Below are 16,621 nucleotides of genomic sequence, written 5' to 3' on the forward strand. Positions count from 1 at the left end.
ATAAGATAACACCTCTAAGCTAAGAATAGTGATAGACGATACAGGTTCTATGATTTAAGAAAACAGTTAACCCTCCTATTTAATATTGAAAATTTTGAAAGAATGCAGTATTCTAACGGAAGATGTTTGTGACACTGACCACCAGCTTCCTTAATTTTTGCAGCAGGATTAGCAGGATTAGCAGGTTCATTTATACACAGTTTGAAAATATTAAAAAAATTTAAATGCAGACAAAATATATGTTCACATGTATTACCAGAACTAGAGGGAATTCTTGTTGTTAAAGAATACACAGTATGGTCTCTGCCACCCTTTAGGCCAGTTCTGGTAATCCACTTGAAAATAACTTTTTTTGGTTTTTATATAGCATTATCCACGGTGTTCAGCATCCATGGGGGAGGAACCAATCCCCCATAGATATGGAGATCCTACTGCACCGGGGGAAAAAATACAAACCAATGTGATTTTGGTTTGGTTGTTCATTAGAGCCAGGATAGGATAGAGAGAAACATCATTAGATCACCATAATTCTAAAAACATTAACTCAGGATTTTCTCAGAAGCAGCAGTATTACAAACAGCAATGATTTCTCAAATATATGGTAAGCAACCTATTCCCACAATAAGGGGTCTTTTTTCTTTCCACTCCTCTTCTTCCTTCTCCTCTTTTCCTCCATCCACTCTAGGATTAATCTGCCCCATCTGTATGTGCGTGTTTTAAGGATTATTGCTGTTAGTTTTAATATCTCTATTTTTATTTTTGTTTTCTATTTTATTTTTGTTTTCTACATGTTGTAACCGCCCAGGGTAGTGCTGTGATACTAATGGGACTGGGATAAAAATCAATCAATCAATCAATCAATCAATCAATCAATCAATCAATCAATCAATCAATCAATCATTCAACCAATCAATCAGAGAGGTAAAATCATAGTCATAAATCTTCTCCCCCCAGATCTGCTACAAAATGATTTAATTTTTTTCCCTAGCGGCAGTGCCCACAACACAGATAGTCCATCAAGGCAACCAAAGCTGCCTCCATTCCACAACCAAATCCGAGGCCATTTTCAAATAGATCTAAAGAACTCCTCTCATCCAGGAACACAAAACAAATCCAGAAAACTGTGGCTTCTATTATGTTATTAAGCTACAGTAAGACTTAAGGTCTTATAGTACCTTTATGATTATATATGAACTTGAGACAAGTAGTTTTGAAGATCTAAACTGGAAGGTTATTTTAATGTCACAAATCCCATGTACGTTCTTGCTGCTTCCCTAACTACTATGAATCACTTTTTAAGATAAAAAGGGCCAATCTATTATTCTAATATCCATCACTTAACTGACAGCCTACTCATTCTTCTGATATTTGGTAACCAACAATGTTTACACAAGAAAGAAATATGCAATTTTCACTTACACACAGTGCCTAAAAGAATAAAATGATATAGTTGTAAATGTTACCCAGGATGGAAAGGGAGCAATAAAGATGTACTAACTGAGTGAGACTTTTATATATTAAGTGAATGAGGTTTTGTCTGCATCTTTTAAACGTATTAATGAAAATTTTGATATCAGAAGCAATTTAGAGGGGACAAGTATATTTTATGTTATTCACATAACAGAGATTAATTGGAATTAAAATTACATCTGTAAATTCTATAACATAGGGGTCCCCAACCCCTGGTTCATGGCCCAGTGCTGGTCCATGGGCTTCCTGGAACTGGTCCGTGGAGATGGTTCTCCACTCACCCCCGCACACATGCACAGTGGGCGTGTTGCGCTTGCCGAGGGGCGTGTCGTGCTCACAGGTGGGCATAACATGTGCATGGAACCCACACCTCCCAACCAGTCCGTGGTCCCAAAAAGTTTGGGGACCACTGCAATAACATGTATGTGAGAAGAGAGGTTACTTACCTGTAACTCTGGTTATTCAAGTGACCATCTGGGAATTCACACAATCTGATACATTCTATAACACAATCTAAAAATGGGGGCAATACCAAATTCAGCACAGTTGGAGCAGTCTGCTCTTGCTATGATCCACATTTGAAGACATTTGGGCAATTGGTTTTCAAGTTATATTTTGTTAAAATGTAAAAACTGTTTTACTCCCATGTTCAGCAATAAGCGACAACAAAAATATCCTCACATTTAAAATAGCTCATATAAAATATCAAATTGTTGGCTCTGGCTGTTTTTTTTAAATTTGGAAAGAATCAATACCATTTTTTGAGGGCCAGTACTTCAAGGCTGAAATACTGGCCCTCAAAAAAGACCTTTCAAATTAAAGGGAATAATCAGGAAAAACAGCAACTTTGTTAGAAGACTGAGCATGTGTGGAACAACCTTGCCAACAAAAACTTTGCAAGGTAGATACATGGTTGAAGCTTTGAGGGCAAGGGAAGGGAGATGCTTGGAGAGTTGGAGGGCAGTTATTAAAGGTCACAGCCAGTAAGGAGACGAGGCAAAAGAAGTGCAATATGCAAACAATACTCAAGCTATTCTTGAAATACTGGATATGTCCTCCTTTTCTCAACTATAGCAATCTCCTAGACTAAGTTAAAATACCAATTATGGAATGGATATTAAAAGCAACTCATTCTCACTCCATAACTAAAAGATATCCTTTTTACTTTTTAAAAGTTGGAAAAGATTTTTTTAGAAACAGAGTCCATATTCTCCAAGATCTATTTCCCATCATCACTGACATCTTGTGGAGTTGGCTGCCATTATGAATGTCTTTTCACAGAAAGAACTGCAGAAACAAATTTAAAACTTGTCTTAGACAACACACTTGCACCAAGGTTATTTTCCTTTCCCTTTACAACAGTGTTTAAGGGACCTAGCTATTTATTTTTCAGACCATATAGGAAGATTGCATTGTTATATTTAAGCAAATGACAACCAAAAGAAAGCTAATTATTTTCAATATTAGTTGAAAACAAAACTGCATGATTAAGGAATTTAAGAAGCTTCTTACCAGCTCACTGCTAGATCATGTACTTTCAAAGTGTTGCTCAGCCTATATACTCCAGACTTTAGTGGGCGCACACATTCCTTTGCACGTGCAAGGTAAGGATTCACTTGAATATCTTCAGGAAATTCTGAATCCTACATTTTAAAAAAGCAACAAAACAGTATTTAGTTAAATTATATATGTCACCAGAAGCAGAGTTCCCTTCACAGTAAAAAAGATGTATGTTTATCCTAACACTTAGATTTCTCACTTTCAGATGCTGAAAATTAGCTTATTTTTGTTTTATGATTTGTCACAAAGAGGTAAACATAATCTTCATCTGATCAGAAACAAAGCTTTAAAGGAACTGAATTCCTGCAGAAAAAAAAACATATATGTTCTAATTGTGAAGGGGATATCTTATCTAACTTAATCATGCTTGCCTACCACTACTGATGTTCTTTTGCCTTCAAAGCCACAGGGGAATGTTGGGTGTGTTCTAGTTATGATTTTTTTAAAAAAGTAAAACTGTTATACTCCCCACTGAGAAACAGATGACCCTAAACATCCCCAGATGTAAAACAGATTGCAAAAATGCCAATCTTACTTATCTTGAAAAGTCACCCCCATCCAATTTTTTCTTATTTGAAAAGAATCTTGGCTGCCAGGGTTGAAATATTGATCCTCAAAAAAGGGAGAAACAGCCACTCTGTAAGACTGAACATGCATCATATAGGTTTTCTAGCAGGAGCTTTGTGAAACAAAACATTGTATATATTCATAGGCAGGAGAAGGAGATATTTAGAGAGAAATTTCATAGAAATAGATTGCGAAGACAAATTTAAAAGATTTTAAAACTTTTCTTTAAAAAAGTTTTTTAAAAGCAGCTTTGCTTTAAAGAAAGCAATGGAGTGACACTCCTCCAGAAAGCTTTGCTTTAAAGAAAGCAGTGGAGTGACACTCCTCCGGAAAGGGGGATATTTTGACATGTATCTTTAATTGGGAAAGGAGTACGGCAAGGCTGTATACTGTCCCCCAGCTTATTTAACTTGTATGCAGAATACATCATGCGGAAGGCTGGACTGGAAGAAGCCCAAGCCGGAATTAAGATTGCCGGAAGAAATATCAACAACCTCCAATATGCAGATGACACCACTCTGATGGCAGAAAGTGAGGAGGAACTAAAGAACCTTGTAATGAGAGTGAAAGAGGAGAGTGCAAAAAACGGTCTGAAACTCAACATCAAAAAAACTAAGATCATGGCCACTGGTCCCATCACCTCCTGGGAAATAGAAGGGGAAGATATGGAGGCAGTGTCAAATTTTATTTTCCTGGGCTCCATGATCACTGCAGATGGAGACAGCAGCCCCGAAATTAAAAGACGCCTTCTTCTTGGGAGGAAAGCGATGACAAATCTTGACAGCATCTTGAAAAGCAGAGACATCACCTTGCCAACAAAAGTCCGAATAGTCAAAGCTATGGTTTTTCCTGTCGTGATGTATGGAAGTGAGAGCTGGACCATAAAGAAAGCAGACCGCCGAAGAATTGATGCCTTTGAATTGTGGTGCTGGAGGAGGCTCTTGAGAATCCCCTGGACTGCAAGGAGAACAAACCTATCAGTTCTAAAGGAAATCAACCCTGAGTGCTCACTGGAAGGACAGATCCTGAAGCTGAGGCTCCAGTACTTTGGCCATCTCATGAGAAGAAAAGAGTCCTTGGAAAAAACCCTGATGTTAGGAAGGTGTGATGGCAAGAGGAGAAGGGGACGACCGAGGATGAGATGGCTGGACAGTGTCTGCGAAGCAACCAACATGAACCTGACACAGCTCCGGGAGGCAGTAGAAGACAGGAGGGCCTGGCGTGCTCTGGTCCATGGGGTCACGAAGAGTCGGACACGACTAAACGACTAAACAACCAACCATCTTTAGTAAACATTGTCTCATGATTTCTGAGACCAAACAGTCTCCTCACATACATTTTCCAAGGGGAAATCAGGTTTACCTGGGGCAATCTGAACTTTTGACCCTGTCAATCAGGATATAGCTGGTTCTTAGCTAGCTTTTTAACCTTTTAACTCCTTCCTTGCCAAACAAGCTTATCAGAATCATGCTTGCAAGGGGATTATGCATCTGGTTGTAAAAATGGAGACAGAAAAATAATATTAAAAAATTTAAAAATACAGATTTTGAAAATATTTTAAAAACTATTTAAAATAAAGAATACATAACACTCATTTAAGCTGTGAACACAATTTTTTTGTTTTGTGGCAGAGGATGGTCTTATATGATGTTAGCAGAGCTTTGGTGCCTATATTCTGTTGTAGTCTCCAATCAAAGTCCTCATTCCACCCATCTTGTAACTATACAATTGTTTGGCAAGTAAAAAAAAACAAACTCCAAAAATGTCACATGCCATCAAGTTACTTCTGATGTAACTATATGAGTTAATGAACTCCCAAATGTCCTAGCATTAACAGCTCTGCTCAAACCTATAGCATCTCATTAGGTTGTGCTTTCTTTTTACTACCTTCTTCCCAGCAATTCTGTATTTCTCAATAAGTTCTGCTCAGGACTTGCAAATTTAACACCCTGGATTACTTTGCTGAGTCAATCCATCTCATGTTAGGTTCTCCTCTTTTCCTACTCCCTCACTCTCTTTTTCCGGCAATATTGTCTTTTCTAGTCAGTTCTGTATTCTCATTATATGTGCAAGGTAGGATAGCTTCAATTTAATCTTTTTCTTGTTGTTCTAGCGCGAATTCAGGCTTGACTTGATTAAGCACCCATTTATTTGCCTTTCTGGTGGTCTATTGTGGGGAAATGCCCCTCCCAAAATTTGCTAAACTGTTGGCTTAATCTACAGTAGAGGGCAAACTCTCCTTGATGACGTTACAGCTGCTTCTGGGAGGAGCTGCCACCTATTCTTCTTTCTCATAGGTGATAGAGAGCTTGCTTAATTGCCTTTCCTTGGGCCAATCATAATGGCATTATGTAACCATTGCCCTATCTGAACTCTGTCAACTATCTGTATACTGTCAACTATCTGTGAGCTTGTAAGGTTAATAAAACACAGTCCTCCTGGGGGCAGGGCAGTTGTCTTGTATGAGGTCCTCTCCTTCTAGTAGCCCATCAGGAGCACTGCTAGCAGACATCCATCCTTGTGTGTGCCTGACTTCTTTGACTTCTCTAAGACTATTTGCTATCTTAATTACTTGTGACTACATAGACTATCAGCCTGCTCATTTCGTGACTCCAACAGTCTATCATAGTGTTTTTCAAACTGAGGTCCCCAGATGTTCTTGGACTGCAATTCCCAGAACCCTTTGCCACTTGCTGTGCTGGCCAGGATTTCTGGGAGTTACAACCCAAAAACATCCAGGGACCCCAGTTTGAAAACCACTGGTTTATAGTATCAGTAAGGCCCATTACACATGAATTGATCTCCTCTCCTATCTTTCTTTCACATAGTATGGATGATGTTGACCTTGGTTTCCAATGAAAATCTTGGCTAACCTCTAGCCTCTCCATCTTCAATTTCAAAAATGAGTGGGCACCTTTTGGAAAACATGCATGCAATATTTGTAGAACAAGGGTTTAGAAATTGCAAGATAGATTTCTAGTCTGCATTCTGCAGACAAGGCAGGGTAACATTAACTTACCCAAGAGATAAAAGGGTCTGTGTGTTTCTCTGTTGCATGTGTTTCATTCACTCATGCTTTTGCTTCATAATTTCATTAAGTCCAAAATAGCCCTTCAAAATATTTTCGCACAGAGGGACTGCAGCAACATATCAACTGTTCTTACTCCTGTTCTCCCCCAGCAACCAAAGTACAGATCATGTGTTCATTCTTCAGGAATCTCTACCACTGGGTAATTCTATATGAGGCAAATTTCTGATTGAATTTGTATGTAGCATATGTATATTTAAACTCCAATTTTAAAAAGCCAGGAAATTCAATTCTTTAAAAAAAAACCCTCCAGTTTATGAATACGGGATATTGTGCTTCTATGCCCACAATTGAAAAAGCCAGAAAACGGCCCAATATTGCTGCACTATCATGCCCACATTACCAGCAGGAAAAAAGGATGCCAAACTTTACATAGCAAAGGGCAGCCTGAATGTTGACACCACTGGCAGCCATAACACAGTCTACAGTATACACTCCTGTGCTCACTACCATTCACAAAGAGGCATGAAGCAGGGGAAATTGCTGAACTTGACTCCTTTTTTCATCAGTGAACTACTTCTCACCCAAACACAAAGTAATTATTCAGGGCTGATTTCCTGGAAGTTCTCTAAGTATCAAAATGCCTAGAAGAAATGGTAGTGAGACTGTGCACTGTTGTTTGTGTGTGTGTTTGTTTGTGTGTGTGTGTTTTAAATCATTCAACCAGAAAAGTGTTATATAGGAAGAGAAATAAATTGAAGCCAACATATTTGATGGACTACTGCCCTTTTTGTATACTTGCCCTGCTTTTCTTTAAGGTCTTCACTTAGAAAGTTTGCCTCCCTTATGAGATGAATGTGTGGTGACCAAGTGAGGGCCTTTTTAAAAGAATGCCCTTCTTCCCTTGAGACATCTCCCTGCTGCTTATGTCAGGACCTTTTCAGCAACATATGAACACTTTTTCATTTCCCCAAAACATTTAGATTGGAACAAAAGCTGTCTTTCCTTCAAGGGATTTAACACCCTTCCTAGATTGATGTCATGATTCATGGTACTCTATGGTGGCTTTGTACTATTTATTTTATTTTGTTTGCTTGTTTGTTTGTACGTACGTACGTACATACGTACGTACGTACGTATGTATGTATGTGTGTATGTATGTATATACGTACAAACATACATACCCCACCTTTCTCCTGAAAAGGGACTTAAGGTGGCTTACATCAAGATAATATTTAAAGCTAAAAACAATGAGTATAGAAATATTAAAAAGGAGAAAACAAATACTATTCTAAGAAATTGTAAACAAAAGCAATACTAAAACATATTCAAAGCAGTAATGCATAAGCCGCCCAGAGACCTTTGGGTAGTGTGGGCGGCATATTAAATAAATAAATAAATAAATAAATAAATAAATAAATAAATAAATAAATAAATAAATAAATAAATAAATAAATAAATAACAATCCACTTGAAAAATCCACTCAGCCAGCCAGCCAATGAAGTGAATGCTTTACTGGCTTGCAGAAGGACAACAAAAATGGGCTCGTGTGGGAGGGAGCTCCAAAGTCTGTTTAAACAAATTACAGTTTTGGTTTCAATTATTGCATGGATTGCTTTGTTATTGATGTTGTTTTGGCATTTTTATTGATTTTAACATTATGTAACCTTTTCAGAGGAATGGCTTAACTGGGTGCAAGGTTCTCTCTAAGCCAGGTGCACACATGTGCAGATCTCTGCCTCCCTCCATGCAGCTTTCCTCCTCCTCTGTACAGCGATCACTTTAACCCCTTAGGTTCTGGTTGCGATGGAATCCTGCCCCCAGGGGGCAGAATCATGCACACATACAGGAGTAAAATTGCATGTGAGAGAGGCGGAGGGAAAATTAGAAGGTACATTGATTGGGTGGCATTCATGCCACAAAGCAGCAGATTTACATAGATTTCATAGAACATTCAGTAACTTGAAAGTTATGATTTCTCTTACATGGTGAGACTTGAATATTCAGCTCAGAAATACATGCACTTAGATATCATTGATCAGTGTGGTCTCAAGGATTTGCTGAAGATTAGTCAGAATGCAAGATTTACTAATCAACTTCAATTATACAGCCTAAATAGTCATTATTAAAAACATTTAAGAATGTTAGAACAGCATTTGACCTCATATATTTAAAGAAAGTATCTTGCTAGTTATTTAGTTGAAAGCTTTTCAGACTCAACTGATGTTTGTAAAATCATCAATCTAGACTCCAGACTAATGAAGACTCCTTCATTGAAAAGATTAAAGTACATACAATGTCTGCACAAATTATCATCACCTGGAGAATAAGAATGGGATATCTCAAAATCTGAATCACTGTACAGTGGTGCCCCGACTTACGACCATAATCCGTTCCAGAAGATGGATGTAACTCGAAATGGTCATAAGTAGAAACATCATTTCCCATAGGAATGCACTGAAATGTAATTCATCTGTTCCAGCTGAAGAAAAAAAATCACAAGACTCTTGGAAATGCAATTAATTCCTTCCAGCCAAAGGTGACAAAAAGAAAGAAAAGCAATCAACCGTGCAAGACCCATTGAAAATGCACAGAGAACAAAGGGGGCAAGTCAGAAATGCAAAGAGAACAAAGGAAAAAGCAAGGGAAGCATGTAGGACCCATCGGAAATGGGGAAAATCCCTCAAAAAGCAACCTAACCCCCCAAGACCCATCGGAAATGCAGGGAAGCAAAAAAACAAACAAACAAACAAACCAAGACACATCGGAAATGGGGGAAAAAGCCAAAAAAGCAACCACCCCCCAAAGACCGATCGTAAATGGGGGGAGAACAAAGAAAAACCCAAGACCCATCGGAAATGGGAAAAAACACCCCAAAAACCAACAAAAAAACCCAAGATGATCGGAAACGGGGGGGATAAAAAACAACCCCCCAAGACCCATCACAGCACAGAAACATAAACCTCCCAGCTCAAATCCACACTGCAAAAACACCCCAAACAGTTTTTTGAAAGCAGAACACAGCACCTTACCTTACAAGGCAGCCCTAAGCCTCCCTGCAAACACACACACAGGCTCTCAGAAGCAGAAGGAGGCAGTCCCAAGCCTCCTCCTCTGATGCACACTCTCTAACTGCTGGGGTGAAAGAGCTACAAAGAAGCAGCCTCATCACTACCTACAATTAGAAATTTGACTTTCCCGCCTATTTTCCCTGCCTTTTTCTGTTCGTTAGTGGAAGCTCCGGATGCAAGTAGAAGCAAAATTTTGCAGCTGGAGCTGATCGTAACTCAAAATGGTCATAAGTAGGGACGTTCATAAGTCGAGGCACCACTGTACACTCATAATAAAATGCTAATTTATAAATTGTGTTTTTTAAAGTATCTTGGACGGCGGTTGCTCAATTTTATTATTAAGATTAAGAACCCTAGGACAATCACATTCTAACTATGAAAAATACAGCACTTGTTTTCACATTTTAAAGTTTCTTATAACGCACACCGCAACAATGTGTCTGTGAGTACCAGGGCACACAAGATACTCTTTCCTAAAACAGAAGTTAAGTAGTATGTTAATTACAGATGAGGTGAGGGGGACCTCTGGCCATGCACCTAACTTCGTCTTCTTCCCATTTTACATTTCCACGCTTCTAGTAGACTTTTGTCTCTGTTTTTTGCTTTATACAACAACTAGCTACTCAGGTCAGTTCATAAATTAATTTTATCTTCACCAAAGATATATTTTTAGCACTATCTTCTGGACACACATTTTTCTTCAAGACTCTGCTTGGGTTTTCAGGAAATTGCCAATCTGTAAATTCCATAAGGCTCCATAAGGTTGTAACTTGCAACCTATCTTGCTTTGGGATTATCCTGGCCCCAGTTAGATAGAAATTTAGTTGCCATCTTTCACTTCTCAATGCAGAAAGGTACGCATGAAGACTGGTTTTTATTATCCTTCATTATACCCCCTCAAGGAAGAAACAGATGTAATAGAAAGCCTGTGACTGGACTTAAAAATATGTTGGATTTTGGCAATGTGGTTGAATTAGCCTTTTCTGTTTCAGAATTCAGACTTCAAAGGATTCCCATGCTTAAATTCTGAAGACTAATCATAAACAAAGCAAGCTAAATTGTCAATTATGTAACAAATGGTCCTGCTATGCACCCAGATACAGTGGTGCCTCGCAAGATGAATGCCTCGTGGGACGAAAAACTTGCAAGACTAACGGGTCTTGTGAGTTTTTTGGTGCCTCGCAAGACGGGCCATCTTGCAATATTTTTCACCTTGCGAGGTGGGTTTCCCATAGGAATGTACTCAAATTTAATTAATGCCTTCCTATGGGGGAAAAAAGTCAGAAACCAAAAACAGTCAGAAAAAAGTCACTTACCAGGTACAGTAGACCGAGCCCCGCTCCTCACAGTGCCTTGGTAGCCCCAGAACAGCCGGACTCTGTGTGAGCAGAGTGCCAAACAGCTGAGAGGCGGCAACCAGCAGAGAGGCGGCAGCCATTTTGAGAAACAGCAGCCATGTGGTCCCCTCTCAAAATGGCTGCCACCTCTCTGCTGGTTGCCGACTGTGAGGGGCGGGGCTCAGTCTACTGTACCTGGTAAGTGACTTTTTTCTGACTGTTTTTGGTTTCTGACTTTTTAATAAAAACCAGTCTTCGTGCGTACCTTTCTGCATTGAGAAGTGACTTCAGAAGTGGTTTCTGACTTTTCCCCCCATAGGAACGCATTAATTAAATTTCAATGCATTCCTATGCGAAACCGCGCTTTACAAGATAAAATTTTCAGTAGACCACATTAACCATGGAACGGATTAATTTTGTCTTGCGAGGCACCACTGTACTTTAATCAGTTAAAGAATTGTATGTGTGTGTTATGTGCCATCAAGTCCCATCCAAATTATAATGCCCTAGCAGGATTTTCAAAGTAAGTGAAGTATTTAATGAATGGTTTTACCAGTACCACCCCTTCAGTAAGTTTCTTGGCCAAATGGGGATTCAAACCCAAGCTACCTGCATTGTAGAATCTGTCACTGTATCCACTTCAACTCAAATGTATCTACAGGTATAATAACAGTTTCTATGCAGAGTAACAAAGCCCTATTTGCTGTAAGTCTGTACTGGTATTACAACTGGCCTCAAGTCTCTGACTATGTTTGCTTTTCACTGTTTAGTCTCAAATGTGTTGATGAAAGAGCCACAAACATTTCTATTACTAGGTACAAATCATATAATAGAAATAGTATTTCTTCTATCTACATTACACCTAGAATTACATAACTAGGAAGGAAGGAAGGAAGGAAGGAAGGAAGGAAGGAAGGAAGGAAGGAAGGAAGGAAGGAAGGAAGGAAGGAAGGAAGGAAGGAAGGAAGGAAGGAAGGAAGGAAGGAAGGAAGGAAGGAAGGAAGGAAGGAAGGAATTGAACTCACACTATCTACCAAACAAAAGTCTGAACATCTCCGAAGTTGTTCAGTCAAATGATGTGTGTGTGTGTGTGTGTGTGTGTGTGTGTGTGTGTGTGTGTGTGTGTGTGTTGTGTGTGGCATGACACTGAAAAATATGCTTGATCTTACAGTCTGAGACTGAATTTTCAAGCACAAGGATAAAGAATATAATACTGTACAGCACAACCCTCTTCTCCTGATCTCCAAGAATGCTCTTCAATGACCATTCCATCTGATCATTCCATCTATTCATTTATTTACTATATAACATTTATGACCAGACTTCTATTGCTGATATACACTTGTGTATGTGAAACTGTGCAAGAGTTGGGTGTAAATTTCTGCTCATCAACAAGGCATGATTGTGTTCACAGGTGTGCATCCTAGTGTGCAATCAAGCATGTATCCAGCAACATAACCATGTTTACTGCTCCCAAGACTTGTGCAATTATTACCTTTGTGCAACAGCAAAATGGCGATAGGATTCTGTTCAATTACCATATTTTTTGATCCATAAGATGCACCTTTCCATAAGACGCACCAATTTTTTAGGAGAAGAAAACAGGAAAATATAATCTGTTTTCTTCGCTCCATAAGACACACAGACTTTCCTCCCCCCTGTTTTGTGGGGAAAAAGTGTGTCTTATGGTGCGCAAAAATACGGTACATTTATGTGCCATTCAGTTAATGGCAATGGTAGTGATCTCTCTAGCTAGTGCATGAACCAAATTGTGGGGCCTTACTAGTGCTGAAAGCTGCTGTCACTTTGGGTTGTCTTTCCCCACTCCCACAGCTAGAGGAAACTTTGTTTAAAGCAAGCAATGTGAGAATGTGTGGTGGGATGATCACAGGGTAATTTGCAGTCTTTTGACCTCAAGAGCCAGGGTGTAAAAATTCCACACCTGCTACAGAGACAGTAAGAGGACCAGCCTCACACAAAGAACTGATCATCTCTACTAGATATTTATTTATTGATTTGATTTATTTATTTAATTTATATGCCGCCCAGACTACCCAAAGTTCTCTGGGCGGCTTACAACATTTAAAATACAATAAAAATCAAACAATTAAAATGCAATTAAAATATAAATTCTAAAAATTGCCATCAGACACACAGCTGATATTATTTCAATTAAAAGCCTTCTGGAACAGGAAGGTTTTGACCTGGTGCCGAAATGTCATCAGCGTTGGAGCCAGACGAATCTCAGTCGGGAGGGCATTCCATAGTCTGGGGGCAGTTGCCAAAAAGGCCCTTTGTCTAAAAGCCATCCCTCTTACCTCCTTAAGGGACTGCTCTTTCAAAAGGGCCCCCTGGCTAGATCTTAACTGCCGGGTAGGTTCATATGGAAGGAAGCAGTCCTTAAGGTAACCAGGGCCCAAGCCGTTTAGGGCTTTATACGTCAAAACAAGCACTTTGAATTGGGCCCGGGCAGCAACTGGTAGCCAATGTAACTTAAACAGTTACATTGGCTACCAGTTGCTGCCAATGTAACTGTTTAAATTACATTGGCTTGATATGTTCCCTAGCGGCCCCACCAGTCACCAGCCGCGCAGCTCGATTCTGGTCCAGTTGCAGTCGCCAGACCATCTTCAAAGGCAGCCCCAAACACTTTGCCGAAGTAAGGGATGTTCGCTACTGGTTGGTAGTTAACCACCAGCCTTGGGTCCAGGTTAGGCTTTTTAAGCAGTGGATGCATTACTGCCTCTTTCAAGGTGGTAGGAACCACTTCCTCTCTCAAAGAGGCATTCACGGCCTCCTGGGCCCAGGTGCAACCCCCCCCTGGCCGATCTTTCCATTAGCCAAGATGGGCAAGGGTCAAGCAGAGTGGTGGTAGAATGGACAGATCCAAGCACCCTGTCCAAATCCTCAGGTCTCAACAATTGAAACTCATCTATTAATACTTGACCTAAGCATGGCGCACTGGACACATCCTCTGATTTTGCAGTAACTGTGGAGTCCAACCCACTGTGAAATCTGAGCAATTTCCCCCTCAAAATGGATGGCAAACTCATCACAGCGAGCTGATGAGCAGTCCAGGACCTCCACCAGATTTCCCGGTTGAGGAAGATCCCAGACCACCCGAAACAGCTCTGCTGGATGACATTCTGAGGAAGCAATGCGGCTGGAGAAATATTGCCATTTCACCAGTCGTATTGCCACGAAATAGGCCCGATAATGAGCTCTAAGTCATGTTCGATCAGACTCCCAGCGGGATTTCCTCTTCCTGCGCTCCAGCCATCTCCCCGGTCGCTTCATCGCCCGCAGTTCAGAAGTATACCAAGGAGCTGTCTGAGCTCTGCATACAGGGAGAGGGCACTTAGGCCCAATCATGTCAACTACCCGGGTCATCTCCCTATTCCATACGGTGACCTGAGCTTCGACCATATCAGACGGATAATCCCCCAGAGCATTCAGGAAACCATCTGGATCCATTAGTCTCTGAGGGCAGATCATCTTAATAGATCCCCCACCCTTGCAGAGGGGAGAAGAAGCTAATAGACTAAACTTGACCAGGAAGTGGTCTGACCATGACAATGGGGTCACAACCAGCCCCTCCACATCCAAACCACCACCTTCCAGTCCCGTTGAGAAAACCAGGTCCAAGGTATGGCCCTTTTCATGTGTCGGGCCAATGACACATTGAGACAGCCCCATGGTTATCATGGCAGCCATGAAGTCCTGAGCCACCCCAGTCAAGGCAGCCTCGGCATGGATGTTGAGGTCCCCCAGCATCAACTGCCTGGGAGTCCTCAACAGCAGGCCTGAGACTACCTCTGTCAGCTCAGGCAGGGAGACTGTTGGTATGTAGCAGGGCGGGTGGTACACCAACAGAATCCCCAATCTGTCTCGTAAGCCCAACACACACTACAGGCCCTCAAGACCTCCTCTCAAAGGGATAGGAAGCCTGGTCAAGGAGATAGAACATAATGTAACATACATTTCTGGACAATTTTTTTTTGGCACCATCCATGAAGGGGGGATGCTTGGAGTCAAAAAGCAGACCAAGGAACAGGGATACAGCCGGTACTGGATGTGTTACACTCCCAATGAAAAAACAGGTGCACAGTTTGGGGGTGCTCCTGGATTCATCTCAGAACCTGGATGCCCAAGTCTTGGCAGTAGCCAGGAGTGCATTTGAGAGATTTCTTGAGAGATTTGATCTGGCCACTGTCAAACACGTCTTAGTCATTTCTTGGCTGGATTACTGTAATGCGTTCTATGTGGGGCTGCCAATGGAAACTGTCAGGAAACTTCAAAGGGTCCAAAATGGAGCAGCCAGATTGCTGACTGTGGCTGGTTACAGGTATCACATACTCCCCCCCGCCCCCTTACAGCAGCTCCACTGGCTGATGATCAGCTTCTAGGCAAAATTCAAAGTGCTGGTTTTAACCTATAAAGCCCTAAATGGCCTGGGTCCAAGATATCTCAAATACCACACCTCCCATTATGAGCTGGCTCAGATATTAAGATCATCAGTAGTGGACTTTCTCTCAGTCCCACCATGTCTGTCACACTTAAAAATTGGCATCAGAAAGTTTCCAAGACCTTCACATCTCTATTTGGATATACAGTGGTGCCTCGCATAGCGAGGTTAATCCGTTCCGGATTAACCTTCGCTATAGCGAAACATCGCTAAACGGAATAAAAAAAGGCATAGAAACGCATTGAACTTCGTTCAATGCGTTCCTATGGCTTGAAAACTCACCGTTAAGCGAGGTTCTGCCATAGCGCCGCCATTTTCGCACCCTCGGTAAGCGAGGGAAGGGCGCGAAAATGCGGCGCGGACCTTCCGGCGGCCATTTTGGAACCGCCGATCAGCTGTTCTTCCCCGCTTCATTATGCGATATTCGCCAAGCGAATCGCTTAGCGAATATCGCAAAGCGAAAAATCCCCATAGGGGCCATCACTGAGCGAATGCTCCAGTGATGGCCCAGAGCGCCTCGTTAAGCAATTTCATCGCTCAGCGAGGCGCTCGTTAAGCGAGGCACCACTGTACTTTCAATACACTAACATAATACTGTGTTGTCTAAAGATTTGGTTTCACTTCTAGTTTTCTTCATTCTAATATATGTAAACAATGTTCCAACATAGCCTCCTGCTAAGGTTAAAATAGGTCAGAATAACAGTGCAAGAAAGAGCCACAAAGATCTTGCTGAATTTGAGATTTACAGGTATTCAATACTTTCTGTTTTTTACCTAGACGCTACATTGCAACAACAGAGACTACAATTATTTTATAAGCCGCTGAACTGCTTCAAAAAGTTGAAAGCCACCAGAGGAAGAAGAACACAGTAAAATCTTTATTATATACTACATCTTGCTTAGCTTGCTAATAAAACTCATAAAAATCACCCACAAAGGTTGCTGCTACATAAATCTCCCTTACTCAGCTTTATAAACCAGACAGATTTTCTTTCTTTTTTAAAATAAACATAAAGATAATATGCTATAGATAATAAACGTTAGATTAATTAAAAAAGCCATTGTAAAACTGCTATAACTTCATAGACAGTATGACTGTGTTCATTCAAGTGTTCATACAAAA

At 40.7% G+C, this 16,621-nt stretch overlaps 1 protein-coding gene across 2 annotated transcripts in view; it reads right to left on the reverse strand.

Moving 5' to 3' along the window:
- SPAG16 (sperm associated antigen 16) overlaps positions 1–16,621 on the reverse strand; it is a 655,515-nt gene that overhangs the window by 559,099 nt on the left and 79,795 nt on the right. For both annotated transcript variants that reach the window (XM_078379135.1, XM_072977750.2), the window contains one exon: positions 2,983–3,113. In XM_078379135.1, the coding sequence (XP_078235261.1) occupies positions 2,983–3,113 (131 nt within the window). The remainder of the gene's footprint in view (positions 1–2,982; positions 3,114–16,621) is intronic.

Source organism: Pogona vitticeps, chromosome 1 (genome assembly GCF_051106095.1).
Source record: "Pogona vitticeps strain Pit_001003342236 chromosome 1, PviZW2.1, whole genome shotgun sequence".
NCBI lineage: Eukaryota > Metazoa > Chordata > Lepidosauria > Squamata > Agamidae > Pogona > Pogona vitticeps.